Below are 23,740 nucleotides of genomic sequence, written 5' to 3' on the forward strand. Positions count from 1 at the left end.
GGCATAACAGCATCTCATTACAATAGAAAGGAACATTACAGCTATAACAAAAAGGGGAAAATAAATTATAAATAAAACCAATGAACGTATAATGCACATTGGATTAAACATTCAAATCAATAAATGGTTTAACTCCATTAAGTTTCAATAATTTGTTTTTGCACAATAGAACCTGCAGACTAACAGGAAACAAACATTATTAGGGGTGATTGAAGTAAAGTGATGGTGTAGTAGGAAGTAACCTAAAGTGACCATGTCATAAACTCCACTTGAACATGTCCTAATATATAGCTCTGGAAAGAATTGAGAGACCACTGCACCTTTTTCTTAAATTTTCAAAAGAGTTAGGAAGGACAATTTTGAGGAACAGAAGGGTAAAATTTGCAGTGGCCTCTTAAATTTTACCCTTCTGTTCCTCACTCACAATTGTCTTTCTCAACTTTTTTTTAATAAAAGAAAAAGTTGTAGTTGTCTCTCATTTTTTTCCAGAGCAGTATGAGTCATCTGGAGGGATACAAAACTCTCAGACTAATTTAAAAGTCATGTTGTCCAATTTCATTACTGCATAAATGAGAGAAAATGTAACATCTGGAGCTCTCTCATGCACCTGGCATAGATGTTAACAATGAGATGGAGATATAAAGCCACCGAATGTCAAAAATAAATATTTCAATAAAATAATAAACAACACACTATTTCGTAGGCAGCATTTGTAAAAATGCATAGTGAAACCAGAAAAAAGCACCAGACATGGCAAAAAAAGTTAAACCAAGTGTTATTAAGCACATTATATTCATATAGACACATTTCCCCTATATTTTCTGGTGTACCCTAATCCTTTTGTAGTTATTTGTTCCAACAGCCTAACATACCATCCCTAGTATTTAGTCCCCAAATCTCTCTCAAAATGGTAACTTCTTAAAAATGCACATAAAACGATTTTGCTGAAAAAAATGAAAATAACTGTCAAAAACACAATGATTACCACTTGATACATATAAATGATACAAATACCAAGGAAACATAGATTTTTGGATTTACAAATATTCACTTGTAGAACTAATTGGGGTCTTGAGGGGCTGGAGAAGGGGGCGAAGTTATTGTCTAGTCCTTGCAGTGGAATCTCCATGGTCGTTTTTCCTCCTCCATTCATTTGCTACAGCTCCAACTGCCCCCACGTCAAATATCAAAGCCAGATTTAGGACGTTCCTGGGTGTAGGAGGCTTTGCAGGGATGGGAAAGCACCAGACAGAACGAGTTTACCACTTTCAAAGAAGTAGCAGTCCCTCTCCACCATCACACTTGTCTGTCCAGGTATTATGACAGTGTAGCAGTACAAGAGGTCAACCTCACTGACCTGCAGATGGTGACACCAAGAAATATAAAAGAGACATCTGCATTGGCATAATAGGGCACTTGAACCACAGTTTACCACAACAAATCTATAGGACTTGGCAAGCCGCTTTGTTATTTTGTCCAAAATTTACCCTCACTTCTGGGAGAAATCCTGATCTGTGATCACTTCAAGTCTTATGACCTCAAGAAACATACTACTGTAGTTCACATTGATCTTGTCTTACCCAGATTTGACTCCAATGTTACACATTCCTGAGACAATATGCTGATCTGCAAACATGAAGATTCAAGGATCCCCCCCAAAAATGTTTTCAATGTTCAGTTACAAATAACTTTAATCTTAATATTATATTTAGTGTAGATTTTTGTGCAACTGAACTCACTACACAGCCAGTTACAGACGTCTCAAGGTGAGAATCTTTAAATTATTTATCCTTAAATAATACTTATTTTAAATACTTTGGAATTTACAACTATTACCTGTTCACTTTGAACCTTAAGATGTGGTTGGGTGTTGATGTTATAGAACTGGAGTGGAACAGCACAGTTTCTGACAATGCGTAAGTGTGGTCAATATTCTCAGGAGGAACTCATGGGCACTCAGCTTCACACCCTGGCCTTTGGAATTGTGCTTGATAGGCAGGGGCGAATCTAGGTTTCCACTTTTGGGGGGGCTAAGCCCCTTGATAAAACCTGTTATTTTTCCTGTGACCCAGCAAATCTAGGAGGGTCTGGGGGCATGTTCCATCAGAAGACATTTTTGAAAATATCCTTTTAAATTGTGTCTACTAGTGGGTTTTAGGAAGAGAAATTAACAAATTTGTATTTAAAATATGAAAAATAAAACGTTTTTTTTATTTTACTTTTTTTTGGGGGGGGGGGCTCCAGCCCCCCAAAATAGGGCTAGATACGCCCACGTTGGCAGGTCTGTTCAGTCCATAGTGCTGCCTTTTGGACTAAGCAACACTCCACTCACTGTGTCTGGAGGGCATGGCGCATTGAGCAAGCCTTATCTTTGCAAGCCTGAGATAAATGCAGCATGCAGGGCCTTCCCTTGTGCTAGGGATGCACAAACAAAACCCAGTGGCCCAAAACCGTAGGTAAAGAAAGGAAAACACCTTGAGTAGAGACAAAAAGTATCTCAAATTAAATGATGGATCTTAGACCAGGGTCATCTTTCAGTCCTAAAGCCTGGTTGAGTCAGCTCAGTCCTTACTTTCTACACCCCTTTTACATGTTGCTGGAGCTGAGAATGTAGTTCAACACATACAAACTAATTTGTCCTTATATTCCATGTATCTGTCCAGAATAAGACAGACTGTGTGTGTGGTTGTTTTCTGTGTGAGTGTGTGTAGGGGGGATGGTAACTCCAAAGTGTTTTAGGATGTTGGATATTATATTTGGGGCTTTAATGCTAGTCTTTTTACCCTGTTCCCATAGAAACATCTTATTTACACATATCCCTCATTTATTTCTTGGAATCTGATCTCATGTACAAAGACGAATGTTGAAAATCTTGAAAAAAACAAACTTCAAAATTACTTTGTACCTGTACAAAAGTCCTTTGTTTTAAAAATGTTGTTTAGTTTTTTATTTTATTATGTATCTCAAAGTAGCACCTGTGTGCTTGCACATATGCACTTCATGATGTTTCCTTGAAAAGCAAAAAATGTATCTTCCCACTTTGAATAAAAATTTGTATTTTTATAGAATACTTTTCCTTACAAGCTTTATATGCTAAATTCTTAACTTTGCTTTACAAGAACATTGTGATCCTAATACTGTGTATACTTAAAAAAAATCCCAGAGTTTTGTAAAGCTAAACATGTATTTCCTCTTAAATGTATGTTTCTTCAAGCGGACAAATTGTTTCTCTTATATATAATTCCTTTTCAGTTCTATATAACAATCAGCTGGGTGCAGTAATTGCACTCCAGACTGAGATCAAGGGAATCAACCTGAAAAGCAGAAAGGTGGGGATGGGAAGAAGGGGGTGGTTGGGGAGGAGGGGGTGGAGGGAGGGTTAGGAGGGAGGGTTGGGGAGGAGGGGGTGGAGGGAGGGTTAGGAGGGAGGGTTGGGGAGGTCGAAGGAAGGGGGAATGGAGCAGGAGGAGAAGGAAAAAGCGAGACTGGAGATTGAGGAGGAGGTGGAGATTGAGGAGGAGGTGGATGCTCAACGGAAACGTTGCACGCCGAACCGTGAATCCTTGGAGTCCCGAATTTCAATCTGTCAAACAATAACAGAGAATAATGTAAGAATAAGCTTTGAAAGTGGAGAATTTAAGAAAAGAGGAAAGAAGATTCAGGGTGTATCTAAAAACAATAAAGAGGGATGACACACAAAGTTCAGGGGTTGACATTCTGTATTTTGGAATTCATTCCATGAATTGCAATGCTTGTTTGTCTTGACTGTTCCTGGAATACAAATATAATATTTCAGACAAGTCATCAAATAGTGTAGTTGTTTTGCAAGGTCAAATATGTATATATAATTGAATGGTTGAGACTCAATAACAAGATTGTAAGCCTGCCGGAACACTTTGAACTTTAATTGTGGTCAGAATAAATACTAATAAGAGAAAAAACACAGGAATTGAACATGAATAAAATAAAATAGTATTTGTAGGCTATACCTTTTTTACAAGCAATGTCACAGAGGTAGCTCACAATTGGAAATTAGAATATGTATGGTGTTCATATATCAAATGGTGCAGAATGGAATTCCGTTCAATTACTATTTAAATATAATGTTAAATGCATGCACTTGAAACCAGTGGAGCAGTGATATGGGCCTAGGTGACAACTGTCAGTTACAACAAAGTGCCTCAAGCTCTTTGAAATGCAAGCTCTGGGACACCCCCACAACATTTACATTCGTAACCCAGGTCTGGAGATCTCTAGTAAAGCTTATGATAGGGAAAAGTGATTGCTAGATACGGATCATATCAAATTATCTTGATCTTCTTTTACAGTTGTTATTATCAACATATCAATGTAATCTTTTCCCACACTCTATTGGTCCAGCAGATGAAATGCTGTGAGAGGATATGCATGGGGAACATGGTGTAAAGGGCTATGACATATGAGTCACTGCAAGCTAGAAATAAGTGGAATATGAAAGCATCTAAAAACAAACAAAGAAAAACATACAATTGTAATAGCCTTTAAAGGTCACACCTTAATATATTTTCTCTGACATTTCGTGCTGAATCCCTGGACAATAAATGTCAGTATGTTGAATATTTTTTTCTTCTTCTATTTATGAGACTGTTTCATAAGTTTTATTAGGCTATATTTGAAATACATAAAATGAAAAGGGAGCATGAAGTGATTTTCAGAATGTGTTTTATGGTGCTATTGGTTAAATTAATCACAATAATTCTGATAGTATTTCTTTCTATACAACTGTTAGACTAAGGTTTATTAGGTGGTCCCCTAAGGGAAATTAATGTTATATCATAATATCATAATATCAGCATATTGCATGATAATGTGCTCACAAAAAATGTTTTCAAGTAGGCTAAGCTTTTCAGCTTTCTCGTAATAGAATCACTATTAAAGTAACAAGTCAATTAGAGGAGTATAATTTCTGGAGCAATTTCGAAGTGTGCTTGCGGTAGACCCGCCTGGGGTAGTTTATCGATTTTACCTCTAAACTGTAAGGCCGGAGACGCTTGGGTTTGTCCACGGCTGTGAAACAATTCGGTTAGATGTTCGGGGAGATTGACTCATTAATATCTGACTCCAATTTAGAAATGTGCAGGTAGTTACCTGTATACAACCTCGAGCGCTAAACAGTTAATGACATGGAACTCGGACGTAGGTAGGTAAAAATCGTCTGCTTGATCAGAGCACCGACCTTTAAGTATGCATATCACTAATCAGCCGTTTATCTCTACTATGGATATGGATTTAACCACCAACACATACCAATTAGCCTGACGTTGTCATACTCATAATTCTAGTCAGAATATGAGTCTGAAAACTCTGTTGGGCTGTGACTACGGGGCGTGTTTCAACCAAACTCGTAAAACAAGTGCCTCTTCGCTCAATTGGATAGACCTACAACCAATCAGAGCAACGTAATATGTTGTTTGTTGAAAACAATTCAACCCAAGCGCTCTTTCGTGACGTTGTTGATTACGTTACTGTTGATCATCTGTCCATCATCGGATAAAGCCCGCCCTGGCAATTTCATTGGTCCGTCCGATTCTGGTTTTCTGTAGTTGTCCCCAATACGAGACCCTCCAGACCCAACTTCCCGACCAAATTTTTTTGTGGGCGGGGAGAAGTTGGGCTGGCAGCCAGGCTACATACCAATGATAATGGAGAAAAATCTAATATGAGTATGTACCTTTAATTTACCATTTAGGGTGGACCCAACTTAATGATTGGATGGTATTCGGACCGAATGCAATGATTGGATGGGCTACTTGTCTTTCTGTCTACCTACCTCCCGGCAGTAGTCAGGCAGCACATTCATGTTTTGGGGGAGGGGCTTTAAAAGGGAGGGGGTGGGATTTTTTTATTTGAATACTTTTAAATTCAAGCCAACATGACTAGGTTCGCAAAACTTTTAACAACTTTTAACATCAATACAGGTTTTACAAGGGAGCAATTAACACAGAGGAGCAATATTAATGTTGTTATCGTGTCTTTGGACGGTAAAAAGTACATGCCAGGGTCACTTGCACATTGTTTAATTGAAAAGTCATGGGTAAACTGATTAGTCCTTACTCCATCCATCCTGAGGGTGGATCAAAGGTGGAGCTTGGGGAGGAGGAATATTGCGTTATTCATTTAGTGCATTTAATATAACACTACCTTTCTACCATAGATTAATGTATTCAATATGTTCTTCATGATCACACAAAGAATACATGTGTGTTGAATATATGATTTAAATCTTCTGAAGTAATCTTAAAAATTGCTTCAAAACTGAATACATAAACAGTAGGACTACACATATTGTTGTTTCGTTAATCAAACATAACATAAACAAACACTCTTGCTTCAAGATTGAATTTAGAATTTCCCTTGGGCAGAAGTAAGTAAATACAAAAATAGATATGTCCTCTTCACATTTAGTTTGGTGGATTCTAGCTGTAAATTTATTAAACACATACAGCTATAAACAAATTCTAATTCCGAAAGGACTGATCTCTCCTTCCATGTGCAGATTGGAAATCGCAGATTTCCATTCGGTCAGTTTGTATACCTATACTTCAGCATTCTGTCAGAATTCAATGGCATAGGATGCATCTGATAAACATACCGAGCAAATTTCACTCCTTTCTCACCTCACCCCTTCCATTTTGAGTTAGTAATTTGTAGAACAATAACAACCAGCCCTCCATTTCCAAGTGAGGGGACGCAAAAAACGGTTGCTAAAATACATCAGCATGAAATATTTAAAGTACAATTCCCTTTTCATGTGGAGAGACATTTAAAACTCTCTAGTTCTAGCACGTTTAGTTACCACAGCTCTTAAATATGGTGAAAACAAGAAAGGCGTATACTTTTTCCTTGCATTTCCAGCGTTATCACTGCTTTTAACAATCTTCATTAATTATTTGACATGCACAACTCGTCTCGTATTTGTTGATTCGAGAGGATATGTAATTTAGATTTCCACACAGGCTCTGCTGGTAATTGGGCTAGCCTTACCCTACCCTCCTCCTCTTCTCTTTGTTTCATATTTAAACTGGAGTACACATATTAGCCTGGGGGTCCTGGGGTGTGTACGAGGCCGACATAGGCCCCCAAAATAAGCCTTTCTCGAGTCTCCTCTCCATTCGCTTTATGCCTCTTCCTTTGGGAGAACAATTTTGCCCTGGGACTTTTAATACAACATGCTACCACCTCTTGTTTTCAACTAAACCATCCCTCCTCTACTGCCTTTTCTGTCTTTTCCCTGTCCCCCCCCTCATCCCCCTGTCCCCTCAAGGTAGGGATGAGGAAGACTGGAATCACTGTGGAATATCACTTAGCGAGGACCGGCTCATGTGACAAAACGCATCATCTCACAAGGATGGGCAGGGAAGCCTAAGTGGTTGTATATCAGACCAGGTTGAATTATCTAAGGGAAACACACACGCAAGTTTAACATGGTAGGTGTTGGAGCTTGTAGTTGTTAACCTTAAGGTACACCTGAACAAAAAAGGTTGGCTTTAAACCATCCACAGGCTAGCACACAACTGCTATACAAGACGTATACCTCATGGCCACCAAAATAAACAACAGCACAGAAACCACAGCAGTACAGAGGATGGAACTTACCCTGGACACCGCAAAATCTGTAAAGACAGAACGAGAATCACTTTGAGTTACCTTCCTTACACAGCACTGTTGTTGATTAAAAATGTATGAAGAAACCTGACATACATTACACATACAGTGCCCTCCAAAAGTATTGGAACAGTGAGGCCAATTCCTTTATTTTTGCTGTAGACTGAAAACATTTGGGCTTGACATCAAACGATGAATGTGAAACCAGAGATCAACGTTTCAGCTTTTATTTCCAGGTATTTACATCAGGATCTGATGCACAAATTAGAAAATATCACCTTTTTGTTCGAACCCACCCATTTGTCACGTGAGCAAAAGTATTGGAACATGTGACTGACAGGTGTGTTTTGTTGCCCAGGTGTGTCCTATTACATACATTATTCAATCAATAAATACCACTGAATGTCTACACTCAGGTTCAGATTGGGTAAGATAGGTTTTGTCTATGCAGACTGTATTCAGAGGTGAAAACAACATGAAAACCAGAGCGCTGTCTTTGGGTGAAAAACAAGCAATTGTGAGTCTTAGAGAAGATGGAAAATCAATCAGAGCCATTGCAGAAACATTGGCCATAGCCAGTACAACCATTTGGAATGTCCTGAAGAAGAAGAAAACTACTGGTGTACTAAGTAACAGACGTCGAACAGGTAGACCAAGGAAAACATCAGCAGTTGATGACAGAAACACTGTGAGAGCTGTAAAGAAAGACCCTAAAACAACTGTTAGTGAGATCAGCAACAACCTCCAGATGGCAGGAGTGAAGGTATCACTATCTACTGTTCGCAGAAGACTTCATGAACAAAAGTACAAGGGCTACACCAGAAGATGCAAACCACTCATTAGCAAGAAGAATAGGAAGGCCAGGCTGGAATTTGCCAAAAAGTACAGAGATGAACCTCAAAAATTCTGGGACAAAGTTTTATGGACTGATGAGACAAAGATTAACTTTTACAAAAGTGATAGAAAGGCTAAAGTTTGGAGAAAGAAAGGAACTGCTCATGATCCCAAACACACAAGCTCATCTGTGAAACACGGTGGAGGTAATGTCATGGCTTGGGCTTGCATGGCTTCTTCTGGGACGGGCTCATTAATCTTCATTGAGGATGTAACACATGATGGCAGCAGCAAAATGAACTCGGAAGTCTACAGAAACATTTTGTCTGCCAATTTAAGGAAAGATGCAACCAAACTGATTGGCAGAGCCTTCATCATGCAGCAAGATAACGACCCAAAACACACTGCCAAAACAACAAAGGAGTTCATCAGGGGCAAGAAATGGAAGGTATTAGACTGGCCAAGTCAATCTCCAGACTTAAACCCTATAGAGCATGCATTTTACCTGCTTAAGAGGAGACTGAAGGGAGGAACCCCACAAAACAAACAACAACTGAAAGAGGCTGCAGTGAAAGCCTGGGAAAGCATCAAAAAGGAAGAATGCAAAAGTTTGGTGACGTCAATGGGTCACAGACTTGCTGCAGTTATTGAAAGCAAAGGATTTGCAACTAAATATTAAGTCTTATTCACTTAAATATGTTTTAAGTATATCTGTTCCAATACTTTTGATCACATGACAAATGGGTGGATTCAAACAAAATGTGATATTTTCTTAGTTGTGCATCAGATCCTGATGTAAATACCTGGAAATAAAAGCTGAAACGTTGATCTCTGGTCTCACGTTCATTATTTGATGTCAAGCCCAAATGTTTTCAGTCTACAGCAAAAATAAAGGAATTCGCCTCACTGTTCCAATACTTTTGGAGGGCACTGTACATCCAAAGATTTCAAAAATGCCTATGTTGGCACTCAAAATGAGTTTGTGTTGCAGGAAGTTGAATACAAGTGTTGTCCCAAAAGACTGAATTGAATGACTGAATATATCTATCTGAGAGAGTGGAATGGGATGCTCTGAAAATTAGAGGGAGTTTCATTCACGATCCACTGGACACAAGCAAAGCTATAGTCAAGTACACAAAAAGTGGCTATCTGTAGATTTTTTTTCTTTTTTCGAAGAGATAGCTTTCAAAAGGAATGAATTGTGTATAAGTCAGGTCTTTGCTCATTGTTTTCCCATATATTCTATCATACATTAGTTTATGACCCTACTGTTTATTTTAAGGGGGGACATATACAGTCAATTCAAGAATGATTGGCACCCCTAGGAAAAGATGAGAAAATGTTTTCACCTTTTTGTAATTTAGCTTAATGTTACTTTTTAAGTGAATATATTTAGAGAAAAAAACATGTCTTCCAGAAAAAAAGAATTTTATGAAACCATGTGTGCTACCATTATTGGCACCCCTCAATTTAACCTCAGTACAACCACCCCAAAAGGACAGCACCAAGTCTCCTCCTTGACTAGGAGGTTGGAAAAGAAACACATGAACTACTGCCTGACTACTGTCAGAAGGTGGGTAGGTAGATCAGAATCAGAAGGGATTTTCTTCGCCATGAATGTTTGCACAAACAAGGAATTTGGATGCACAATGGTGTTGAAGGCAGAGCTGAAGTCAACAAACAGGATCCTGGCGTAGGATGAGCATAAGCATTTCGACATTTCCAAAAAATAATTCCCTGCCAGTTTGGCTTGCTCTCTTTGCTCTCGAATCAGCCATCTTGAGTTGACTGAGCTGCACTAAGAGTCTCTTTATGTACTGTACCTGTTGGTGTTATTTGAGACAATATTCAAGTGAAAATATGATAATCCAAATTGCATTTGCCTTGTCACATTCAATGTCGCGTTCAATAACATTATTAAAATTGAAATGGAATGACGGTTTGACATTTCATTTAAAAAGACGTACCCCTCTTTACATTTAGACTATTCAAATGTTAATGAAAATGTAAACATTTTAATTAGTGGTGGCCGTTATCGGTGTTATTGTGCTGCGTTAACGTGAGACTCTTATTGGGCAATAAAAAAATATCCTGTTAATCTATTCTCAAAGTTGGATTGGGAGCTGGGTCTATACTACGCAAGCTACAATGACTTTCACAATGATATCTTAGCGCGGATGTATATCTAGCCAAATTGCACTGTAGGGGGCGAGAACGAGTCTTTGAACATGTGTATGAAATTACCACATCAAACGTGGAGTGCTTACATGGATGCAGCTATGAAGCCGCCGGGTTTGCTTCAGGAAAAATGTATTATTAAGAAGCTTCCCAATGGAAACCTCGACAAAACAAGGTTGTTTGCACCTTGTGCGATGCGGAATTAGTTTACTGTAGGAGTTCTTCCAGTCTCAAATACCACCTAAACGCAAAGCATCCCTTAGCTAATGCCGAAGATGCCGGGTCAAGCACTGATGTAGCGCAGGGGAAGAGTCGTCGTCAAACTACTGTTTGAGTGCAACTGAGGCAAACCCGTCAGCACAGCTCTATCAGCCAAGCTAACTAATCTACTCGCTCATCTGGCTTGAGAAACCCGTTCTCAAAGACTTACTTTTCGTCATTATTTGGGTAGCACACACAGTGGCAATTTTAGACCCTTTTTAGGGGTGCTCAAGCACACCTACATTTCATCTCAACACCCCTAAAAATTCGAGTAAAAAATAAAATATATATATATAATTGTTTACTATGGGGTGTCAGATGGCTGAGCGGTTAGGGAATCGGGCTAGTAATCAGAAGGTCGCTGGTTCGATTCCCGGCTGTGCCAAATGTGTCCTTGGGAAAGGTACTTCACCCTACTTGCCTCGGGGGGAATGTCCCTGTACTTACTGTAAGTCGCTCTGGATAAGAGCGTCTGCTAAATGTAAATGTAATATAATTTGATGCTGGTAGTTCATGAAGAAAGGGACATCCTTAGTTTTTTTCATTCATTCTATATTTTGCGTAATAGTAAATAAATGTATTAATTATTAGCAAGGGGGTTTAAAATGTTTGCGAGGCACTGTATTCATGTCACATTCTCATTGGGGGCTGAGCACCCCTAAAGGTCTGATCATAGAATCGCCCCTGAGCACACATATTCTGAATGCCTTTGGCGGAATTCAAATGAACCATTTTAATCTAGATTAATCTAGATTAATTCCAAGATTACAGTGAGATTAATCTAGATTAAAAAAAAGATCTATGCCCACCACTTGCAATATAGACAATGTAGCCTAGAATCTAGTATTGAATGTCAATTAAAAATAAAATGCACGTTCTAACTACTTGAAAATGGAATTAAAAATGGCATTCGACACCGCCTTTTCAAAAGTGGTTTGAAACTTCCTTTCCCCTGTCAATCGCATTTCCATTTTCAAGTCACCACACTCATTTAGGGACAATTAAATCATGAAAATGCAATCCGTCAGAACCATAGACAGTATATATAATGGATGTAGTCATCGTGACGTCACCCATTGGTTTGTGAAAGCCTGTTTTGAAGCCTCAATTTTTGCACTTCCTGGTGACCAAATTTGGATGAGAGGGCAGAGTTGGGAAGGGAGAAGGGACATGATGCATGCCCACCTCGCTAACGGCCTTTCTCCTCTTTGTTACTGGCTTGTAGACCTGTCAATCAAGCCATCCACGCCCCTAAATATACCGATCTTTGAGGCCTAATACCTACATAATGATCTCATTATTTTCAGATGGACTACCAGGACACTGATAAGAAGACGGGAATCTAGCTAATGACACCATAATGAATTGTGGACAAATGTTTTGGACTTCATGAGAGAAGTTTGTGATTTTTGAATGGGTGTCAATTGGAGACACCGTTTTTTGGCCAGCCCCTGGCGACCATCGGCGGAATTGCACTTTAAGCCACTTCTGTATTTTTTTGCCCCGGAGGTTGCCCCTTGGTCCGATAGTATGTACCAGAGAATGTCTAATAACGGTAGAACTACCACTCTCGGGAAACTTCCGGCTTTTCACAATGGAGCTTAATAGGGAGTGAACAGGCGCTCCGTAGACGGGCTCTGGTATGTACCTGCAGAGCTGGAGAGCTGCAGTTTCAGGACCGCAGTTTAGGACCCTCGTTTTATCTGACAGCGCCACGTAGCGAATTGGATGACAAAATATACTACTGTATGTGTCACTAGATCGCAACAAGATAGGCTATTTGAATGGTTTGGGAGAGGCAAGAAACTGGAGAATTTGATTATTCAGATATGGATATATTTAAAATATATGTACAATAATAAGCAATAATAATCTCAGTATCACATCCATCCACCCCTCCACCAAATACACCTGCATCGCTCCATCCATCATTCCCTCCATCCCATCCAACCTCTGTTGAGAGCAACATTTTGAAGGATTTCTAGATTTTTGCAACCACCAAAAGACCAAAAAGAGTGCAACCAAAGCAGTTTTCCCCACAAACAGTACTTTCTGTCTTCAACTTGGTTGCTAACAGTTGTATGTTTGGCAATCAGTGTAGCTCATAGGTAAAAGTAGATAATGTCAATCATGTGTGGTTATGGATAAAACCACTCCGGTGTCGTGAAATGATGTCAACAACAAAGTATCAGTTAGCTAGCTAACATTAACTTTATTGTCCAATTCAAGACACCAAACAGGGCTGCCAACTTTTTCAGAAACTTTGGCGTGAGATTTGGTGCGAGGGGGAAAGTTTTCGCTAACCCTAACCACCAATCACCCCCCCCCCCCCCCTCAATGTAACTCTTGCCATGGAGTGGGGGGAGAGACAAGGCGAGTTTACATGGCTGTTTGCACGTCAATGTTGCTTCACTCCGTTAACCTGCGCGTCGTCCCTTACTGTTTACAACGTTAGATTGGCTACTTGTTTGCCTTTTCAGCGTGAGATATACCAGATGTGGCGTGAGAGCGTGAGAAATGGTTGAAATGCGTGTGTCACACAGCGAAACCATGAGAGTTGGCAGCTCTGCCAAAATTGTTTTACACATAACCACACGTGATTTAAATTAGACTCTGATTCTTGTCCATCTTGTTATGAAACAAGCTACATCACTTCCTCTTCTTCTTTTTGTTAAAATTTAATGTTGAGCCGTAACCTACATTCACTACTGCAGGAAAATATTGATGATCTTGTTCCGGTCCATAGTTCGCTAGGTGGTGCTGTCAGATAAAACGAGGGTCCTCGAACTGCGGTCCTGAAACTGCGGTCCTGAAACTGCAGCTCTCTGGCTCGGCAGGTACATGCTACTCACTTGGTCAGACCTTTCATCGTGGTGGGTCCTCAGTTGAAACGTCACATTTTCTCTGTAGAGCAAATAGGGTAATGGCGTGACTGTAATGTCAAGCAGACTTGTACACACGTAATGACTTAGTAACAAATTATTTTAGTCAGAGTAACTGAATTTAAGCGTGCACATGAGCCACCGTCGTAGACTCTCTTACGTCTCTAATGCACATGCATCGTTGTGTTATCAGTGCCTACACCTTAAACAACCTACACAAACCTGACTTTAGCAGTCATGGCCTTGGACAATGTAAAGCATGATTTTCTGAAAAGAGGTGCTGTTCCGACCTTATGTTCATCCCAACCGCAAGCTGTAGTATGGTTTTGTCGCTAACAACTATTAGCAATGCTAACGTATCCTGCCTTTATCTAGCATAGGTTGAATGTGTGATGAAGCTCCCATTCCTACAGGACACCTACCACACACGTTGCCTCAGGAAAGCTGGCAGGATTCTAAGAGACTGTTACCACCCATCCTTTAGTCTCTTTACCCCGTTGCCTTCTGGCAGGTGTTACCGCAGCATCCGGTCGCGCACACGCAGACTGGGCTACAGTTTCTACCCAGGGGCCATCAGGCTTCTGAATAGACATTGATATGGACATTGACTCACTTTCACACTAGTCACTTTAAACTCTGTCACTTTCAGCTACTGGTTGCCCTATCAGTAACATTGCACTACTTTACTTCACTGTACTTCGCCATCAGGCTCCTGCATGGTCATTGACATAGTCATTGATTGACCTTTTAATAGTTACTTTACACACTGTCACTTTCAGCTGTAATTTTGCACTATTGCACTCACTGTACTCCACCTAGGTTAGAATAGGTTATGGGGTTGTAATAGGTTTTATGTGTATTTAGGGTTAGTATAGTGTATTATTTATTGTTATCTGTATATTTAGGAAGTTTTAGTATTCAGGGTTAGTATAGTGAATTATTTATTGTTATCTGTATATTTAGTTTTACTTATTTAAGCTTAGCATACATGTAAATTATATTCTGTGTACTTATATGTTATGTTATGCCAGGTGCTTGCGTTGTCTTGAATTTCAGTGCCCAGTCTGACCTCGTGTTGTTCTGTGTACCTGACAATAAGAGACTTGAACTTGATTTAGTTTATTGGCAAGGGGGCTAACGTTATTTCACGTTCTTTGTCAGGTTATATTTTATTTGTCAGACCTAAGCCCCACCGAAGTCGATCCCATTTGCTTCCACAACAGAAGTGGAAACAACTAACGTTATCATTTCAAATTATATCTAGTCAATCTGTTGAAAACAGTGTTGTGTAGACACAATAGGTTTATTGTACGTTTTTATTTCAAGTCTCCACCTTCGATGTTTCAGTGAGTGCTGTTGGCCATGTTGCGTCTTTGCTCCGGAGCTTCACTCGTTGTAAACCAACCAATCAGCGTGCAGCTCATCTATATATTCATGAGCATACCATAAAAGGTAGAAAACCTCTCATTTTTCCACAGGGCCAATTCACAGGGTGCATATGGGCGCATAGAACAGCACCTGGGCCATTTTCAACCCAACCAATGTTACATACCCTATTTGGAGACCTTAAGGAACAGTGTGAAATACCCCCCAAAAACAGTCAATGACCCCTTTAAGCACAACCAATGCTACAAAGAGCACCGATAGAGATAGAAAAATGAGGTTGTGTAAGAAAGAGAAAAAGCTAGTGAAATAAGGAGTGAACACGAGAGCTGGAAAAAAAAGAGCAACAGTGAAGGGGTAGGAGAGAGAAGGAATAGATGGAGAGACAGTAGTGGGAGAGAGAGAACAGCCACATATGCAGAGTGCCAAGTAGCTGGGGAGAGAGAGCAACCGCCATCTTATCCTGCTGGAATCTAACACGTAACCATGGAAACTTCCTCAATAGAATTCAAGAGCTATGAAGGATATTATTTATTTATTAAGGCAACACAATACACACCACATGCTCACTGTCTACCGTTGTTGATCACAACGTCAGCTAAACTTGATTGAACAGTGAGGGAAACATTTGATTCCCTGCTGATTTTGTATGTTTGCCCACTGACAAAGAAATTATCAGTCTATAATTTTAATGGTAGGTTTATTTGAACAGTTAGAGACAGAATAACAAAAAAAGAAACGCATGTCAAAATTGTTATAAATTGATTTGCATTTTAATTAGTGAAATAAGTATTTGACCCCATCTCAATCAGAAAGATCTCTGGCTCCCAGGGACAACGAGCTGAGCACACTCTTACAGTGAGTGTCCACTACAGCAACGCGATGCGAGCGACGCAATGCTTTCCATTAATTTTCAATGGAGCCAGGCGAATTGCTTGCGTGGTGCATAGTGAGTAGCTACACAACACGATTCACGCGATTCGAGTTGAGATTTTCTCCACTTTATGTAAATGAGGAGTAATTTTCACGAGCGATGGCCAATCCGCTCGGTGTCTTGTAACGTTGCAACCGTTGGTCATGGAAAACATTTTTAGCTTTCACAGTTTCAAGATGAAGGACAAACTGTCTGTGTGGCTGCATACCCAGCCCTGTTTGATACGTTTCTGTATTCGTACAGAGATGTTAACTAACAGAAATGATGCATGGTGCAGGGTCGCTGATGTTCTCAGTGCTCCTGGTGGGGTTTTTGTACTTTTAATTTCAGTCTCATAACATAAAGTAACTTTGCACTGCTAGCTATCTAGCCCCACCGTTGTGGATCGGTATTCCGCATGACAATGACCCAAAACACTAGCCTAGCTGCCAGCCCAACTTCTCCCCGCCCCCAAAAAAATTTGGTCGGGAAGTTGGGTCTGGAGGGTCTCGTATTGTAGCCTGGCTGCCAGCCCAACTTCTCCCCGCCCCCAAAAAAATTTGGTCGGGAAGTTGGGTCTGGAGGGTCTCGTATTTGGGGACCAACTACAGAAAACCAGAATCTGGGCGAACCAATGAAATTGCCAGGGCGGGCTTTATACGATGATGGACAGATGATCAACAGTAACGTAATCACCCACGACACAAAAGAGCGCTTAAGTTGAATTCGTTTTGAACAAACATGGCTACCGCTGGAGATCTGGGATGTTATGATTCTGCCATCAAATCTGTTTTAGAAGACATCGACAGCGCATTAATTTTGAAAGAGGAACAGAGAGACGCAATCAAAGCATTTGTCGATGGAAAATATGTTTTTGCCGTCTTTCCTACGGGATTCGGTAACAGTTTAATTTATCAGCTGGCCCCGATGGTCGCGAAGTAGATGGGACACAATGAAAACCCAGTGGCCATTGTGGTTTCTCATTTCTTTTGTGGAGTTGTAATCCTAAACGGAGAACTTGTTTGTGTATGCATTGCCCTTTATTGTTTCGCTCAAAAAGGTTGACCGTGTGAACAAGTACTCCCACTACCCTTAAATTAATTTTAGAACACCGGCAAAAATCGTTTGTATTCATTCTTCAAGCATACTTCAAGTCTGCTTGCAGTTTAGTCAGTAAAGATTTAGCTCCCTCTCAGTTTAGTTCTGTTGACAACAACTATGCGGCGCTTAACATACGTCACATACTCTGTTGCTCTGATTGGTTGTAGATCTATCCAATTGAGCGAAGAGGCATTTGTTTTCCAGGCTCGTTTGAAACACGCCTCGTAGTCAAAGCCCAACGGAGAGTTCTCAGACTCATATTCTGATTAGAATTATGAGTATGACGTCAGGCTACTCGTATTGGGGACCAACCACAGAAAACCAGAATCTGGGCGGACCAATGAAATTGCCAGGGCGGGCTTTATACGATGATGGACAGATGATCAACAGTAACGTAATCACCCACGACACAAAAGAGCGCTTAAGTTGAATTCGTTTTGAACAAACATGGCTACCGCTGGAGATCTGGGATGTTATGATTCTGCCATCAAATCTGTTTTAGAAGACATCGACAGCGCATTAATTTTGAAAGAGGAACAGAGAGACGCAATCAAAGCATTTGTCGATGGAAAATATGTTTTTGCCGTCTTTCCTACGGGATTCGGTAACAGTTTAATTTATCAGCTGGCCCCGATGGTCGCGAAGTAGATGGGACACAATGAAAACCCAGTGGCCATTGTGGTTTCTCATTTCTTTTGTGGAGTTGTAATCCTAAACGGAGAACTTGTTTGTGTATGCATTGCCCTTTATTGTTTCGCTCAAAAAGGTTGACCGTGTGAACAAGTACTCCCACTACCCTTAAATTAATTTTAGAACACCGGCAAAAATCGTTTGTATTCATTCTTCAAGCATACTTCAAGTCTGCTTGCAGTTTAGTCAGTAAAGATTTAGCTCCCTCTCAGTTTAGTTCTGTTGACAACAACTATGCGGCGCTTAACATACGTCACATACTCTGTTGCTCTGATTGGTTGTAGATCTATCCAATTGAGCGAAGAGGCATTTGTTTTCCAGGCTCGTTTGAAACACGCCTCGTAGTCAAAGCCCAACGGAGAGTTCTCAGACTCATATTCTGATTAGAATTATGAGTATGACGTCAGGCTACTCGTATTGGGGACCAACTACAGAAAACCAGAATCTGGGCGGACCAATGAAATTGCCAGGGCGGGCTTTATACGATGATGGACAGATGATCAACAGTAAAGTAATCAACAACGTCACGAAAGAGCGCTTGGGTTGAATTGTTTTCAACAAACAACATATTACGTTGCTCTGATTGGTTGTAGGTCTATCCAATTGAGCGAAGAAGCATTTGTTTTCCAGGCTCGTTTGAAACACGCCCCGTAGTCAAAGCCCAACGGAGAGTTCTCAGACTCATATTCTGACTAGAATTATGAGTATGACAACGTCAGGCTACCAAAACACACAACCAGGGCAACAAAGGAGTGGCTCAAGAAGAAGCACATTAAGGTCCTGGAGTGGCCTAGCCAGTCTCTAGACCTTCATCTCATAGGAAATCTGTGGAGGGAGCTGAAGATTTGAGTTGCCAAACGTGGGACAAAATTCCTCCTGACCTCTGTGATTGCCACCAGGGTTTTGCCACCAAGTATTAAGTCATGTTTTGCAGAGGGGTCAAATACTTATTTCACTCATTAAAATGCAAATAAAAATTACATGCATTTTTTTCTAGATGTTTAGTTGTTATTCTGTCTGTCACTGTTCAAATAAACCTACCATTAAAATTATAGACTGACAAATTCTTTGTCAGTGGGAAAACGTAAAAAAGTAGCAGGGGATCCCCCCAAAAATCCCTCACTGTATACTTTGTATTTCCTATTTAACAATGTTTCAATGTTGTCGTCCCCACACACACACACACACACACAGAAAGAATTTACAAAGAATGGATGGATGATTGGATGATGAAATAGGCTCAACACCATAATCCGTTCTAGAGGAACGACTGAAATAAAAGATCAAATATTTATGAATATGTCCCCTGAAGCTTGTACCACAGACTCCACCCCAAGCACCATCACCATTTTGAACTTTAACAAAGAAGTAACATTGGTCCTGGCTGGAATCAGGAATACTACCCAGTGACACCTGACTTGAGAAGAAAAAGTCTCAGGTTCTCTCCATTTGTTTCCAATGACTTAAAGCACATCATACCTTTTCCAGGCCAGATTATTAGCTTGCTCGTTAGTAATACCATATGGAGGTATTGAGTAAAGAAGGAAACCTAACAACAAATCTTAAGAAAATTGCATTGAAATGTACAAAAACATTTAATAGCTAAAAAAGAACATTATTTTCCTATCTATAAACACATTAAACTTATACTTCACTTCGATCAACTGCTAATATTACCCAAGCCTAGCCTGCCCAAGCTAGAGCCTCACCTTTATTGTCGGATTTGAGATCCTCCAGTAGGAAGTCATTCTGCCGGTTACCCAGCACAAAGGCAAGAAAGGAGAGAACAAGGGCGTCAAGGATACCGATGATGGCCAGAATGTAGGCCCAGCGCACAGAGCAGTTGCCTAGTGTGTACTTTCCCGTCTCCTCGCCGCACATATCACGGATCACCTCGGCATCCCAACCATCTGGGAAGATCATGCAGCCTAGGACCAGACACACAGCTGTGGGAAGGAGAGTGAGTTGAGAGTGACATGGTAGAGGTGGGAGAAGGGGATGACAAGGTAGAGGCGGAGGACGGGGTTGGGGTAGAGGAAGAAGAGGGGGATGAAGTAGAGGTGTAGGAGGGGGATGACATGGAAAAAGTGGAAGAGGGGGTAGAAGTGGAGAAGCAAGATGACAAGAGGTGGAGGACATGGTGGAAGTGGGAAGATAGGATGACAGGAGGAATCAAAAGGGAGGAGAGGGGCGGAAGAGAAGAATATTATACAATAAAATATTGTGGTAGGAGAGAGTGTAAAAGGGAGGTGTAGTACCGGTTTTGGATAAGGGCATTGGATATAAGGTGTAAGATAAGGGTAGGGTTGTATGGATGTGGAGATTGAGTGATGGGGGTTCAATGGTAAAAAGGATTGGCAGAACACAAAGAGGGCCGTTGAGGAGAGAGATGAAAAAGACAGACGCAGAAAAAAAGGAGGGAAGACAGGAAAGAAAGTAGATTATTTTTCATTTCACACTGCTATGCAAGTACATTGGAACTGCATTGCCAGCATCTCCCCCTTATCTCTTTTTTCTCTGCCCTTATTCTTGAGCAGAGGCAAATCTGCTACCCTCCACTGAACCAGATAAGGACAGAGAGAGAGACCAGATACAAGAAAAGAAAGGACACATGCTATGAAACAAAACAGTAGTAAGAGGAGGAAAAGAGAGGGTGAGGGGGAACAGTGCGTTTCTGCTGACAATCATCTACAATCTCATCCAGGACCCAGTGGGGCCTAGCCAGAACACTGACGCTGCATTTGAGCATAGGCAAAAGACCTTCGCTTGAAACATTCCCTGAAACATGTCCTGCTTTTAACTCATGTTGAAAACCGAACAACAGTCAGCCATAATAAGGTTAGAAGACCACACATATGCACACACACATACACAACTATCACCAGTGTGTGTTTGGAACTCCCTAGCACCAAGCAGGGTTGATAAATAGATTCCAATACGCTGTGTGATTTGTGTGTCTACGTGATTGTATGTGAAAAGAAGACTGTGTGAACCACAGATGCAACATTTTTAGGTTGTTTCCATGCTTTTGAGGCTAGGGATTCCACACCTTATATAGGACACTGCACATTGACTGTGAAATCAATATGTAGTTTGCTTGTTTTTTTTACCACCTGCAACTTAGTTATATTCATTACAACGTTGCAGATATTTTGTTGTAAAGAAACTAATTTGTATTTATAGCTATGTAATTTTGCACCACATGCAAAGCTCACATGTAAAAAGGCTCTGCTATAATATACGCATCTTCCACAAACATACTATACAAGCTTCAAAACAATATGTGAAATGAGTGTCCTGACAGAAGCATTGCTGCTGTACACTATGAAACTGAGCATCGAAGATATATACATCCTCCCTTCCTCCATGTCTTCTTCAATAAGCCAGGGGAAAGGTGGTTTTCTGTCAATGACAGGCCCTGAACTACTGATGAAGAACTCTAAGAAGGTAGAGGACACTGTGATCTTCCACACACACACGAACACACACACACAAGGGGGTGAGGCTTTATTAATTATTGATAACAGGGTGGCCGCAGATCCTTAATTAAAAAGTCTTAAATCACTTTTCCTAAAAATAAGGCCTTAAAAAGTAGTACATTGTCTTAAATTCATATTGTCATTTTAACCTTTTTTTGTCCGGTAGGCTATGCGCTGCGTTGTCTATGGTTAGGTCAGAGCGTAGCCGACTGCGCAGCTTTTGATGACGTAAAGCATCGGTAATACAGGTTGATAGTCACTCCACTTAAAAACATGGGGAAATGCAAGCTTAATAACAAATGGCTTCCGTATTCCATGTGTCGGAAGAATCTCTGATTGTCCCAAGTTTGAGACAATCAGAGCAGTGGAATTGCACGTGTCTACTACCGCGCACTTTTGTACTTCGAGCACTGACTTTTAGTGCTTAGGGCGCTTCACTCACAAAAGCAGCAGAATTCAGTGCACTGAAAGTACCCGGATGGCGCACTGCAAACGGTCCAAAAAAACAGTGTACAACGATGGACACTACTCGCCATAAACGGGCGCCATCTTGGCTACGTAGCGGAAGAGGAGGAGCCCTTTCGGCAGCTTTTTCCACTTGGGGTGGAGAAGCTCGTTCATTTTGGCAGGTTTTACGGGTGTCGCAAGCAGATTTGCGTCCGTCACTTCCGCCAAGTGGTTAACGTAAGTGTTCCATTTCAGACAGCACTTATCAGCGACAGAGTACACCACATATGTAAGTTACATTTTTATCATAGGACTATCATGCAGTAAGAAGTGGAAGTATTTGAGAGACAAATACAGGAAGGAGAAGAGAGAAGAGCAGGAGAAGGCCAGGAGTGGTGCAGAGGGGGGAGTCAAGAGGAAATGGAAATACCTTGACATACTAGCATTCCTAGAGCCCTATAACCAGGACAGGGAGACCACCTCCAATTTTGATCTGTCACATTCAGTAACCGTTATGCTAAATAACATTTGTTCAGAGGCTATTAGGAATGTGTCTTGCAGAAAATCAGTGTGCATGTATCGACCAGGGTGAGAAATTTACTTTAAAATTAACCAGCTACTGAGATATAAATTCACCAGCCACTCAATAAAACAGTAAATCATTATTTTGTGTTTGAAAATCTACCAGCCACGCTCATATTTTACCAGCATTTGGCCCCGGTATGGACACATGATTAGGCTGGGGTTAATAAATGTATAAACCTGGAAAATGTTAATGTTCTAATAAGTGCTGTCATGGGTTTTATTTTTTATTTTCATACAGGATCAAACTGAGGAAACTTTAGATTTAGAGGGTAGCCTGAGGTCGGAAGTAACCCCAGATAACCCGCCTCCCTCACTGACTGGTACACCAAGTCCTCACCTGGAGCCTTCACCTAGACCTACGTCTAGTGGCAGGGGGACATTTTTTATTTAAGATTCCTATATGTTTATTGTATGCACCTCCCTGCCAAAGCAAATTCCTTGTCTGTGTTAACATTCATGGCGAATAAATCCATTTCTGATTCTGATTCTGAAAAGAAAGGCCTCTCCAGAGATGACTATTACTTGCAGTCATTATTGAAACTTACACTGCACCAGATTAATTTGTTCTTTAAATGATAACTCACAAGACCACACCTCAACTGAATTAGTTATGAACAGTTTACTAAAGGGAATGTGGGATGTGCCGGGGGCGGTTCTGCCAGGGGACTTGACCAGCTCCAGAAGAGAAATATTCGGTGAACTTGGTCCTCACAGTGATGGCCTCTCTGCTGGCGTTGTTGCTGCCAACCCTGGCAATATTCTGCATTCCAGGAGATGGGTCTGCTGGGCCACTAGGTGCGTCTAGTCAGCCTCCTTGCCGCAGAAAGTACACAGGTGGCCTTTACAGCTGACTCGGCCACCTGTGGTGACACACCAAGCACCCTCCGGTATATCCTCCATTGGGCTGCTAGGATGCCGAAGGTACACTCTACCATTCTCCTGGCGTGAGAGAGGCGGTAATTAAATACTCGCTTTTCCCTGCTAGTGTGCCCTGGGTAGGGGCGGAGGAGATTTGTCCGCAGGGGGAATGCCTCGTCGGCCAGGAAAACATGAGGAATAGGCCCCAAGTTCTCTGCTCCAGGTAGAAGGGACATCCCCAGGATGGTTGAGGGTCCCCTGCCGACCCAAAGGCAGAGGCAGCTTATGTTCCTCCATGTTGCTGTTTTAGCCTTAGGCACCCATGTCAACCACCCTAAAGCGGTAATGGGCATCAACGGCCAACAGGACAATGGAGAATGTCCCCTTGTAGTTGTAATACAAGGAGCCACTTGATGGAGGTGCCTCAATAACGACATGCTTTCCATCCATTGCACCCACGCAATTAGGAAATGCCCACATGGCTT

General features: G+C 41.0%; 1 protein-coding gene across 1 annotated transcript in view; it reads right to left on the reverse strand.

Moving 5' to 3' along the window:
• Positions 1 to 19,569: 19,569 nt before the first annotated feature.
• lhfpl4a (LHFPL tetraspan subfamily member 4a) overlaps positions 19,570 to 23,740 on the reverse strand; it is a 41,174-nt gene continuing 37,003 nt past the window's right edge. Inside the window, exon 2 of the mRNA XM_047024565.1 lies at positions 19,570 to 19,832. Within this exon, the coding sequence (XP_046880521.1) occupies positions 19,570 to 19,832 (263 nt within the window). The remainder of the gene's footprint in view (positions 19,833 to 23,740) is intronic.

The sequence above is a fragment of the Hypomesus transpacificus genome, chromosome 9, assembly GCF_021917145.1.
Source record: "Hypomesus transpacificus isolate Combined female chromosome 9, fHypTra1, whole genome shotgun sequence".
Lineage (NCBI taxonomy): Eukaryota > Metazoa > Chordata > Actinopteri > Osmeriformes > Osmeridae > Hypomesus > Hypomesus transpacificus.